Raw genomic sequence first — 13477 nt, forward strand, 5'->3', positions numbered from 1 at the left:
CCTTAGAACCAAACTCTCCATGAGAAGCATCTTTTCTTTTAAAAATAGAAGAAAAAGAACAAAGAGGGCTGTCAGAATTATATGTCAGCTCTCATTAACATCACAAAAGCATGTATTGGCTTGCTTTTGCTCTATTTATTTTTGTTTTAGAAAGTTAATTTGAATCTAATTACAATTGAAGCTTCTCAAAGCATTTAAGAAATGCTTCCCCAAGAAATAAAGAGGAGTGTTCTCTCCTTGGAACCTCTGTTTTGGAAACAGACAGTTACACAAATTAATGAAGCTCTAAGGAATCAATGGGGCACACTGGGAGGTGGATAGTCCACAAGCCTAGTCCTGTCATAAGAAATGAGGAAGAAAGGAAACTATTCTAGATTAAAGGAGATTTTAGGGTCATCTAAGTGCAATGCATGGTGCTTGACTGGCTCTTATGTTTTTTAAAAAAAGCTATACATGACACTTTTTGAGACAATTAGGAAAACCTGGATAGACTGGGTATTAGAAATACTTTTTTAAATGTTCTTATGCTCTTATGTATCAAAATGATATTGTGATCGTATAGGAAAATGTCCTTTTTCTGGAGCCACATGATAAAATGTTTAGGGTAAAGAGCCATGACATTTTTAATTTTACTTTATAATCATTCATTAAAAAAATATATATATCTACACATACATATATATATCTTGTTAAAAATCATAGAAATGCATGAATTTTACTTTACATAAATTATATCTCAATCAGCCTGACTTTATTCAATAAAGACTATATTCAAATACAGAAAAATAAATGGATGTAGCTTAAGTACAGACACAGGTATAGATGAAGCTAATAAGGCAAAATGTTTACAATCATTGAATCTAGGTTGTGAGAACAGAAAGTCCATCGTACATGTTTCTACTTGTGTTTTAGAACATTTTCAAGGTAAAAACCTTTCAAAGTTCTTTATAACTTACGAAGTCATGTAGCCGTTGACATAATTCTGATTCAATATGCGACCCCAGCAGCCGGCACCCATGGCATTGTTCAAAGTGCTAAAATCTTCAGAAGACCAGAGCTTCTTCTTAGTCAACTGTGCATCCTTGACCGTGTGGGTCCCAGGATAATGAGCTCTAGGAAAGGAAGGGTAGGAGGAAATGGGGAAAAATTAAGTGGCACTTATATCCATTTGTTAAGCAAATGAAAATACATCTTCTCCATCATGTTCTATTTTAAAACAACAGCGGCTTCCAGGTAGATGCTGATTGTCGTTGGCATCTGCTTCCCATCCTTGTGTCTCAGGATGTCCTTAAGATGAGATAAACCTATAACCACTCACAAGATGGGAAGGAAGATCAAAAATGAGGTTCCACCAAGATTCTCTTGAGTCTTGATAGATGAATCAGACATTTCTGTTTCTGGAAACCATAACATGTATGGAAGCATGTTGATAGAGGGAGTTAGAAAAGGAGGCCAGAGCTTAGGACACTCCAAGAGATGATTAAGGTAGAGACAGGATTCATACTTCCCACGGGAAGTAGAGTTTGGGACACTGGAAAGGAAGGAGTAAGAAAGAAGCCAAAAACAAAAGACTAATGAGTCTATTATATAAAGTAGTCCTACTTTGTTCCCACCACTAGCAGACAGAGAAAGACAACTTGGCATTTACTCCCAGACACAGACAGAAAAACAATAAAAACCCACACAGAGTTCCTTGAATATTTATAATCCCAGAGCAGTGGTGGTCCTCAACCGGGTGCTTTTGTCTGGCACAGCAGGCAGGGTTTGCTACTGGTATCTGGTGAGTAGAGGCCAGAGATGCTGCTAAACATCCTTCAGGCATAGGATGGGCAGGTCCCCACTGCAAAGAATCATCCAGTGGAAATATCAAACCTGCAGAGGCTGAGCAATCCTGCCCCAGAGTAATGAGCCCTTCCCCTTTGAGAGGAGTCAGTCAGTTGAAGTATAAATGTATATTCATTATTCCAAGAGTAAACTATTGCCATAATGATGATGGTGGAAACTAGTGATTACTGACTAAAAACAACTAAGAAATTTCAAATGTAGAATAGAAATCAGACAGTTAATACAATAATAAGAGAGCACATGAGCTAAATAACTTTAGGGACATGAGTGTATACTTTTTAGGCCAATAATTGATTATAAAAAAATTTAATAACACAAGCAGATAATAAAGATTGGATTATCTCTTTGTAGATTGGTGTAGCAGCATCCATTATATTAAAAGAATGATTGTGAAGTCCTGTTTTAGTTTGCAGTTATTTATTACCATTTAAGTTATGAATCTTTTAAGAGAAAGTCCTATTAGGGAATTCATTAGACCTAGTAAAGATGGATTAGGGCACATTATCAATTTGGCATTCCAGAACTTCATGAGAAATAAGTATTATATACTAGTATATATAATAGAGAACACACACAAAAAAAACAGTTGAACAAAAATGAGGTTCCACCAAGACTTTGTTGAGTCACTGACCTCAGTTGAAAATAGGCATCTATTCAGTATTATAAATATACACTGCAGAGACCACACGAACAAGCTAGCACCTAAGGGGGTTAAGAAATTATCGCCACGTCACCATAATGCCCAACTCAGAAAATCTGGCTACTAATATTTGTAGTGATATTATATCCCAAAACTTTATTCCATGACATGATATTCAACCTCAATGCCTCAGCCAAAAGCCAAATGTATGTTTCTTGTATCTCTGATTAAAATATACTTTATAAAAAAATAAATCCTGGAAAAGAATATGCTATTATCTTTCCAATGATCTTTAGATGTTGGATTCTGAGTAAACTCTAATTCTAGTTTAGAATTCTAGTAAATTCTAATTTATAGTTTTCTCATTTTCTAATTTTTCTATAATGAGCATGCATTATTTTTATAAACTGAAAAAGTATCTCCTTTAAAATTATAGAAATAGGTGGTATATCCCTCATTCAGAAAACAATAGAGCTCTTACATTACACTTAAAACCTGCTCAGATTAAATGATCGGAGCACAGAAGGGCAGAACTAATAGTCTATCTGGGTCTCTTCCAATATCTGGATCCACTGCTAATTCAACAACATGTAAAGGTTCTTTGGGAATATAATTGTTTAAATGTATGTAATCAGACAAAATGTCTCTCATTTCACAGTATGATATGGCCATGGGTTCATCCTTATGGAGGCTGAATAAATGGGAACATGGATATTCACGATACTATTCTGCCTACATTTGTGTACATTAAAAATTCTTCATTAAAAATGCCATTAGATCAAGCAGAGTCTTTACATTAAATAAAGAACAAATTATACACACACACGTGTATTCTATTTTTTAAATATTTATGTACATTGTCATGATATTTAAAATTCACTTTTTTAAAAAAGTAGCTGAAAGTAGAATTGTCGGAAAGTGGTCAAAAGGTACAAAATTCCAGTTATAAGATCAATAAGTACTAGGGATGTAATGTACAATGTAATGACTAGTTAACACTGCTATACAATATATAGGAAAGCTGTGAAGAGAGTAAGATCCTAAAAGTTCTTATAATAAGAATTATTTTTCTTTTCTTTTTATTGTGTCTATATGAGATGATAGAGGTTAACTAAACCTATTGTGGTAAACACCTCATAACAGATGTAAATCAAACCATCATGCTATATAGCTAAAACTTATATAGTGATGTATGACAATTCTCAATCAAACTGAAAAAATAAAATAACAAAAAATAAAACAGGAAGAAAAAATACTGCTGGAACACAGTGAGGCCAGGGCCCAGAAAGAAGACTGAAAGGCAGATTGGACTAAGGAGCAAGGTCAAAGCCATATGGCTAAGGAGACATGACAAAAGTCATGGCCAGTGATCATGCCACACCATGTACCCAGTGTTCATGAGAGAACTCCACCCATAGGAAGTCTGATTTCACGACACTGCCTTTTATAACTTCTAAAATTTAAGTACTATTCTGCCCCAAATCTAAACAAACCCATGTTTTATTACTGCAAACATTAACAATTTTTAAAAATTACCAATTCCTTTTATTGTCATAGAAAAATCCCAAAATTCATACATTTCAAAGAAAAAGGAATGAAATGCCAGTTATACAGGCTTTCATTAAGTAATTAGAAAAAAGCTACTTTCTGAAAAATATAACCAAATGGAAAGGAAAACACAAAAAGAAAGGCACAGTTAATATTCAGAGCAAGCACTGGACCCTTAGTTTTCAAAGTAAGACATCCCTTACCCTATAACATCAATCACTTCCATGAGCTCCGCGTCGAGCAGCATAGAAGCAGAAATGGGCTCCCAGAGGTTGTCACTCGCTATGATTTTCACTCGCTCAAGACCTTGATAATTCAACATTCTTCTTAAAACCTTGTGTGGAGGATAAACAGGACATAGGAAAGGTTACAAAAGAGACTGCAGCTCTTGCATTACTCCAAGGTAGCTAAAGTATCTTCCAAAATCAACATACTGGACCATAGTGTCAGTATTATTTTTCAGTAGAAATGTGGCTCCTATGGAAAATAAAAAAATAAACCTATGAAGTTAAAATGTTTTAGAGGGATTTTCCCTCTACTTCAAAATTATGTTTAGCCATAAAAAATTTGGGTGAGAGGATGGAAATTTTTTTAAAAACCATAATAATACTCCCCAGAAATAACCACTATTGTTTTGGCATGCATTCTTAGGAAATTTCTCAGGCAGACACAAAATCAAATTGGGATCGCATTAAACATACCATTTGGTAAAATGCTTTAAATTGTAATTGTATTTTTAAGCCGAAACCGGTTTGGCTCAGTGGATAGAGCATCGGCCTGCGGACTGAAAGGTCCCAGGTTCGATTCCGGTCAAGGGCATGTACCTGGGTTGCAGGCACATCCCCAGTAGGAGATGTGCAGGAGGCAGCTGATCGATGTTTCTCTCTCATCGATGTTTCTAACTCTCTATCTCTCTCCCTTCCTCTCTGTAAAAAATCAATAAAAATATATTAAAAAAAAAAAAAATTGTAATTGTATTTTTAGTATTTTCCTGTGTCACTAAATATTCTGCCATTACTGAAAATATTACAGCTCTCAAGATTTTGTACCATACTAGAAATAGCCATAAGAAATACTCCCTTGCTGCCCGCAAGTCTTTCACATGTACAGAGAAGACAGGCAATAAAACCTACCTGTAAGACTATCCACCCAGGAAAATCCTATATAATAAAAGCCTAATATGCTAAGTGTCCAGTCGTCCAGTCATCCGTTCAATCAATCAAAGCGTAATATGCTAATGATATGCTAAGGCAGCTCAATCGTTCACTATGACGAGCACTGACCACCAGGGGGCAGATGCTCCTACTGGTAGGTTAGCTGGCTGCTGGGGTCCAGCCGATCCGGACTGAGCAAGACAGGCCGGACACGCCCTTGAACCCTCCCACAGTCCCTCCTCAGCCCTGATCATGCACTGGTGGGGTCCTTCAGCATGGCCTGTGCCCTCTAGCAATCCGGGACCCTTCAGGGGATGTCGGAGAGCCAATTTCAGCACAATCCCGCAGGCCAGGCCAAGGAATCCCACTGGTGCACGAATTCATGCACTGGGCGTCTAGTTAAAAATAACAATCTAAGTGTTAACAGGAAATAAATCAGCAAAGCACTGAGTGCCTACTCTGGTGTTCATAGGGTCCCGAGACTCACATGTCCCCTTCCCCCACCACCCTCAGACCCCAGATGGGATTTTCTAGGCACAACTTAAAAACCACATTACTGAAAACCCAAAGTCAATCTCAAATACAATGTAAATGGCAAAAGTAAAAGAAACATTAGCCCTGCCATTGTTATATAAATGGCTTATTTGTGTTCTATTAATTTCTACTCTTAAAAACAAACCCAGACTATTTCCAGGGGCCATCTTACCACACTATATGGAACATATGCTCACAGCGCATATCAAACCTGAACACTTACATTCATCTGCCATTACTGAGCTCTTTATACAGGCATTTTAATAAACAGGACACCAATTCCAATAACTTCTTGCTACAAAATGGCAATTACAAGCTACAAGTTCTTATATCCTGAGATGTTTTGCTGCAGGTAAACTAAAGATTGAGAGAAATGGAAATGAAGTCTAAATTGTTTACAATAGCAGTTTTTCAAACCAAGGTAAGTTGAATTAGAATGCAATGGAATCAAAACAGACTCATAATAATAAAAAATACATATAAAGTAAAATTTGGGACTTACAGGAAATTATATATGCTTTCATCATGAATACAAATATTAAGATTTTGCTTAAATTTTGTGTCACAACTAGCAAAACAAATAACTGTGCTGTAAAAATAATACAGTTTTTACTACTAATTTCCATAGAACCATAAAGGAATTATTCACTGATAATTTAAAGATTAAAAGATTTTTAATTTGTACAGACCTTGATATAATTGATGTCAAATGACCTCTCATTCCAAATCTGCAAAACAAAAAGTCAAAAAGTCTGAAGTTTTTTAATGTCAGAAAATACACATAATAATTAAATGCCACTTCTCTCATCATCTTTCATATCACCTGAAAAGCCATTTTTTTCTTACTTTATGGAATGGCCTGATATAGAATTTATAGATATTTGTAAGACAATATAATTTTAAAATTAAAATACTATTTTCAAAAATAGTATTGTGGGTAATTTTAAAAAGCAATGTGGGTATTTTTAAAAACAGTGTATACCAGAGATTTCCAAAAAACAGAATATGCACTCAGTCTTTCAACCAATATTGACAAATCGATGTGTGCCAGGACCTATGCTGGCACTGAGACCTAACAGACAGAGGGATTGCTGCAACGATTCCCACGAGTTTCCAACAAGGACAGCAGAAAGCCACGTAGTCACAGGTACACCACACAGGAGTCATTTTCCCAGCACGCACAGAGAATCACAGTCATGTGCTACACACAAAAGCAAACTCCTACTAAGGATGAAAGGAACATACACATAACCCTTAGGTTTCATATCAGGAAGCATGGGAATTTACTGCTGAAAGAGAACCTCATGACTTTCATTTTGCAACTGAGAAAACCATTAGTAGCAGAGATGAGCCCATATCCAGGTGCTTTATCTCTTTTTACTCCAGGGATACAGGGAAGAGTTTCTCATCAAAGAAGCTCCTCACCATAGCATGGGATTATGAGGCGTCTAAAAAAGATGTGAATCACCCATTACTTACCAAAAAGAGCTTCTAAGTGTAACTTTACCATACAGAATACCATTAGACCCAAACCTACATTTAGTCTCAATATAGGGTAAAAATTTAAAATTTAAGAAAGCTTTCATATACAAACTAATTTTCAGTTATAACTTAGAGAAGGATAATAAAAACAAGTGTATTCATGCTTCTGGCTGACAGCCCGTGGCTCATCCTCACGTCCTGTACCATCCCTCCCAGGACACTGCAGTCTGTGTTCCCGTGACTACTCCTCCTACTGAATCCAAGAGCGTATTACTCCTGTTACCCTAGAACAGTGGTCGGCAAACTCATTAGCGAACAGAGCCAAATATCAACAGTACAACGATTGAAATTTCTTTTGAGAGCCAAATTTTTTAAACTTAAACTATATAGGTATGTACATTGTTATTAACTTAATTAGGGTACTCCTAAACTGGCCTTTGCTAAAAACGTCCTCAATCTGAGGGGTCGACCTCAGCGAACGTACCCCCACTTCTTCTAACACCACTTCTTCAAAATAGACTCGCCCAGGCTGAAAACCAACTTCTGCACATGGGCCACGAAGTTTCAATCGCACTGTATGTGCGCGCCCGCACATGGTATTTTGTGGAAGAGCCACACTCAAGGGGCCAAAGAGCCGCATGTGGCTCTCAAGCCGTGGTTTACCGACCACTGCCCTAGAACATAATAGTCAAATGTACCTGCACCATAGTAGGAGCTCAATAATTGTTTGCTGATTACATGAAAACTTTCAAATCAGTTTGACAGGTGGCATATTAATAAACCAAAGTAAGTGTGTGGAGACGCACTGTGTGTGTGTGTGTGTGTGTTGGGGGGGGGGGGGTGATCTGTAGGATACAACGCAGTCTGAGGTATGCCTCCAACCTGACAAGAGAGCAGCTGGAAAGACAAGATATTGTGTTACATTTTTATATCCTTATAATAAAAGTCCAGCAACCAAAACAACCAAAATGACCAGAGACCAGAACGACCACGGCCCCCAGCAAGCGGCTAGGGGTGATCAGGTAAGCAGGTAGAGGCAATTAGGGGTGATCAGGCAGGCAGGCGAGTGGTTAGGGGCGATGAGGCAGGCAGGCGAGTGGTTGGGGCGATCTGGCAAGCAGGCAAGCAGTTAGGAGCCAGCAGTCCCAGATTGCGAGAGGGATGTCCAACTGCTGGTTTAGGCCCGATCCCGCAGATAGGGCCTAAACCAGCAGTCGGACATCCCCCGAGGGGTCCCGGATTGCGAGAGGGTGCAGGCCGGGTTGAGGGACCCCTCCCCATGCACAAATTTTGTGCACCAGGCCTCTAGTTATTAAATAACAGTTCAGAACAAGGGTAGGCATGTTTTGGCCAGCCTGCCAAATCTAGCACACCACTTGTCTTTTCATAGCTTGAGAGCTAAAAATGATTTTTATAGTTTTAAATGGATCAATTTTAAATGGTTATATAATTACATACATAATACCCTTAAGACCTACAAAACCTAAAATATTTATTCTTTGGTCCTTCAAGGAGTTTGCCACCCCCTGGTTTAGAACAACAGAAGACTTATAGAGCAAAATGAGATTAATCATTAAACAGCACAGTAAACATAATATTGTTATAAGAACTAAAGAGCTAGGAAAGGCTTTGAAGAGAGAGAACTTGAGCTGGGGTGGTACCAAAAACAAACATTAAAAAATATATTTCAGCCCCACTGGTGTGGCTGAGTGGTTGAGTGTCAACTTATGAACCAGGAGGACATGGTTTGATTCCTGTTAGGGCACATGCCCGGATTGTGGGCTCAATCCCTAGTAGGTGACATGCAGGAAGCTGACAATCAATGAGACAAAATGGTTAGTTAACAAAGTACCACTTTAAAAAATTACAAATAAATGTAAGCATGTTTTAAATCTATTACTAACCCCAATATAATCAATATCCAAGTCATGATAACGCTTGGCGCCCACAATCCAGGACACGATATAGTAGGCAGTCAGATGACGGTTTACGTAAGGCCAGTCGAAACGTTTCCCCAGCCATCCAGGGAATGACCAAGGCAACCCTGCAGAGAGGGAGAGTGGGTGTAACAATGCCAGCACTATTAAAAACAGAGCAAAGGAAACCAAAAGGAATACTATAATTCCTTACTGATCCCCAGAGTCAGATTCAATAACCCCAAATGTTCTTTTCAAGGGAAAGAAATTAAAAAAAAAACAGCAACAAAAACAAACACCTCTCTCAAAGATACCAACAGAAAGAAATATAATGTACAATTTAACTTAACATCCCTAACACCTGCTATAGGGAATGTTCAATAACCCATTTCTGTTCTCTCAGGTCAAGTCAAACATAAGCCTTTTAGAACTCTTTAACTACTCCTATAAGGTAAGTACAATACAAACTCCTCATTCACTGATAAGGTTACTTAAAATATAAATTACGTAATCAAATTCAGCAAAACTAGTTTGCCCTGATATCAATATAAATGCCAATGACTCAATAGGGAAAACGTAGCTTTGTTAAATGATGTAGATTAAATAATCCACATTGTTCCTATATGCTAATGATTATTTTATGTTAAAAAAATAAGAGTAGAATTTACAATTCTAAATCTTAACTATGTTACTGGTATATTAAAATAAACTCAACAGTTAAGTTCCCTAACTGTTTATATGTTACCAATTTAGTTCACCACTGAAAAGGTCAAAACCAAAATGACAAAATGTTTATTTTTCTAAACTCAGGAGGAATGCCTAAGTGTATTTACATAAGAAATGTGACATTAAAATAGCAGAGCACTTTAAAACAATGAAGTGCCACATACATTCTACAGTGTCTCTGCTAGGACATGTTCAACAGCCAGATTTCCTGCATGTAAATGAGCAGTGACCTTGAAAGCAGCCCAGTGGCAAATAACACTGAAGTCAATGGTGCTTTTGACTGCCCCAAACATTTCTGGAATCTCTTACCAAAGCCCATTTACAAAGCACACACTGACCCCTCCATTTTTTAATTTAGAAAAACTTATATTTGTCCTTTAGATGTTTAAAGTGGTTTTTTAAATCAAGTCTATAAAATAGATCTCATTAATCTCCCTGAACTTAGTCCGAGTGTGAAAGCCTGTTTCAAAAAATCAAGTTCATTTCAGATGATGACAGAATGCCACCTCGGTGTACATTTGAAATATTTCGCAAGTGTGGACACTGCTACGGAGAACAGTGAAATGCATATAGTCCCATGTGGGAATCATCCAATTTGTCCTGCTACTAGAACCTAAGCTTACGGGGCAGGAGTTGGGGGCTGGATTGCTCGGTACCCCCAGTGCCTGGAACAGTGTCCACCACGCCACTGAGATTCAAAACAATGAACCTTTTGTATGCACCACTTCTAGAAATGGGGTCTACGACTACATGTAATACACAATTTTGCAAAGAGCTGGAATATACTACTGCATGTAATACACAATTTTATAACAGCATTGCCCCTTGACAAATTTTGGTGAGAAATTTTGTTGCGGAAAGTAATTTAGCTTAAAAAAATAAATAAAATAAAAAACCAGAATGGAATAGTTCCTGTATCTAGTTTTGCCATTTACTAATTACCTGAGCTTAAATCAGTGGCGTAACCTCTCTAAGCCTCTACTGCTTCTTCTATAAAATGTGGAAAATAATGCCTTACTCCAGAATTATTATAAAGATCAGAGGTAATATATAAGGGCAAAGAAAGGATCGTGCCTGGCACATGCTTTGCTATGGGTAGCACACTGGTAGTATTAATGACATTATTAGTTCTTCAATACTAATAGGGTCTTTACATACATGATTCAGATTTTAAAAGGTAAAGGAAAACAGACTGCAAAAGCATGGCAAACTTCACTCCCTACCCATGAGTGTGATATTAGAGTTCCGCTTCTTAGCCTCCTTCATTAACCACCACTCGTATCCTCGGAAGTAATTCTCATCTAATGCGTAGTGCATGTGGGAGGGCTCAGTGCCATCTGAGTGGGAGAGAGTAAAAGAGAGGCAATTCCGTTAATGGTGCATCGTAGGGCCACTCGCCCCAACACACATACACATTTCACAGAAGTAGTATTCCAGTTCCAATCCTGAGATGGGGCAAGAATAATCTTATATAGCTTGTGGCTGGTTTCATCTTTTTTTCATTATCCTAAGCATCGTAAGCATCTTCAATAATAAAACCACAACTTTCTATTATAAGGAGTTTAAGAGAAGTGTTATTACCTCATATAATTGCAAATTCCTACAACTACATTCTGCTGGGCTTTTGGTGTCTTTGGGGTTTTCAAATTCCAACTTCAAGTTCACATCTCCTGAGCTTCCAGCTTCTCAATCCTGGTTGTGAATCCCAGGTCTCCTAAGGGCCAATTCTCACACTCCATTCCTTTCAACATAAATTAAACACTAATACCACCACATAGATATATCTGGTTAACAAAAATTACTTCCAAATCTCTAACAGGAACTCGAGTGTACAGACAAGTCTAGAGTTCATTCTAATGGAATCTGACCTAAATATATATAATAACTGTATGTATACATATATATACATATACACATATGTATATAATAATTGAGATAATTAAATTCCTTTTTCTTTCCATTTTCTTCTTCCTGAACATTATTGGCCCATAATCTTTAGACTAACTACATGTACTACACAAAGCCATCAAAACAGTCACAATGAAGTTTGCAGATTTGGTGGTTACAAAGAATTTTGTTTTGAAAAGAAAAAAAAAGAGCTATGTATCTGATTACTTATATTTTTACCACCTATTTTATTTAAATCTAATAACACTTTATATTTTATATAATATTAAAAGCTTTTTTTTACTTTTTAATACAATTCCAAACTGACCCTATGCTGTATAATATAGCTCTTAAAAAACTGTGGGTTTACTATAAATTACTTCAACTAAATAAACAAGCTAAAGTCCAAATGCTGTTTTAGATGGGAAAAATGCATATTTTGATACAATTTTTAAAAAATAAGTAGAGGGGGAAATGAGCAATCTATTAAGCAATAATCAACATCAACAAACGTTGCTTTTATTTATATTCTGAAGTCACAGTCCATAAGTTTAAGTATAGATTCAAATGTTGGGCAGGGGATACTCCTACCTGTTGTCTGCCCATCACCACCTATTTCGACTTTTAGAATATGCAAAGAGGCACCGAAGTTTGGCTGGAGAAAGAAGTAATAGTATTAACCTGTGATTCATGGTATGAAGGACAAAACACCACTTCAAGACAATTACTAATTGCTGCCTTTGATTTTACAGATGAGAAAACCAAAACAAAACTTCAAATAAATAGCAACTTATCCCAAAGTAATTTGCCATTTAAAAAAACAACAACACTAGAACTGAGAAGGTGATAAAATCTATGGGTGAATTTCACCATTGTTTCTACAATATCACAGCTACCATTAAATAATTAATTTTCCATTACCTTAAAGAGATAATCCAATATTTGAGAACGATAGGGCTCTGGGTAGTTTATTAGAAGCCGGGAGGTTGCCTAAAAAAAAAGTTTCAAAAGTATGAATAAAACAAATCTAATCATGAACACTTTTTCATGGTGCTTTATGCACTGTTACAGGCAACCTAATTGCATCCAGATTCCATCATTTACAAGCTATGTGACCAAGGGCTAATGATTGTAAAGTGGGTTATCTTATTCATTCAGCTCCTCTTAAACTAAAATAAGATGTAAAGGACTAAGCACAACAGCTGGGATGTAGTAAGCTCTCAATAAATGATAGGCATTATGTACACAAATTGTTTTTAATAATACAGTCACTGTTCTCAGATAGCTTACAGACTGGCAGAGGCTCCAATATTAAGGCGCTCTGTGAGTAAACACTATACATGCTCACTAACCTCGCTCTGACCCAATGTAAACGGTGCTTCCTGTCCTGCATTGTGCCATTTGAATAGTGTGTTTTGCTGTTTGGGGGTTATTTTGTCCCCTCTGCTCTCCTATTTTTAAGACGGAAAGTGCCCACTTGAAACAAACACTACATCATTATATGATTGCAAGGCCATAGCCACACCCAATGCAAAAGGATTAGTCAAAGACAATCAATAGACAGTTCAGGGCCTCTGCCCATTTTTTAATCGGATTGTTTGTTTGTTTGTTTGGTGCACGTTTTAAGAGGGAAGAGGGGAAAGGGATAAAGGGGGCCAAATATATGGTGAAGGACGGTGATTTGACTTTGTGTGGTGGATACAGTATAGGGTACAGATCTTGTATCGTAGAAATGCACGCTTGAA

At 37.1% G+C, this 13477-nt stretch overlaps 1 protein-coding gene across 3 annotated transcripts in view; it reads right to left on the reverse strand.

Annotated features, from left to right (window-relative positions):
• GALC (galactosylceramidase) overlaps positions 1–13477 on the reverse strand; it is a 43102-nt gene that overhangs the window by 22839 nt on the left and 6786 nt on the right. Inside the window, exons 1-8 of one of the 3 annotated variants that reach the window (XM_036314726.1) lie at positions 12654–12722; positions 12324–12387; positions 11427–11586; positions 11069–11182; positions 9108–9247; positions 6411–6449; positions 4237–4367; positions 957–1112 (exon numbers count right to left, since the gene is read on the reverse strand). In XM_036314726.1, coding sequence (XP_036170619.1) covers positions 957–1112; positions 4237–4367; positions 6411–6449; positions 9108–9247; positions 11069–11162 — 560 coding nt within the window. In that variant the 5' untranslated portion in view covers positions 11163–11182; positions 11427–11586; positions 12324–12387; positions 12654–12722. Of the gene's footprint in view, positions 1–956; positions 1113–4236; positions 4368–6410; positions 6450–9107; positions 9248–11068; positions 11183–11426; positions 11587–12323; positions 12388–12653; positions 12723–13477 lie in introns of those variants that run through there. The other 2 variants (XM_036314718.1, XM_036314734.1) reach the window with 2 other exon arrangements.

The sequence above is a fragment of the Myotis myotis genome, unplaced genomic scaffold (genome assembly GCF_014108235.1).
Source record: "Myotis myotis isolate mMyoMyo1 unplaced genomic scaffold, mMyoMyo1.p scaffold_m19_p_1, whole genome shotgun sequence".
NCBI lineage: Eukaryota > Metazoa > Chordata > Mammalia > Chiroptera > Vespertilionidae > Myotis > Myotis myotis.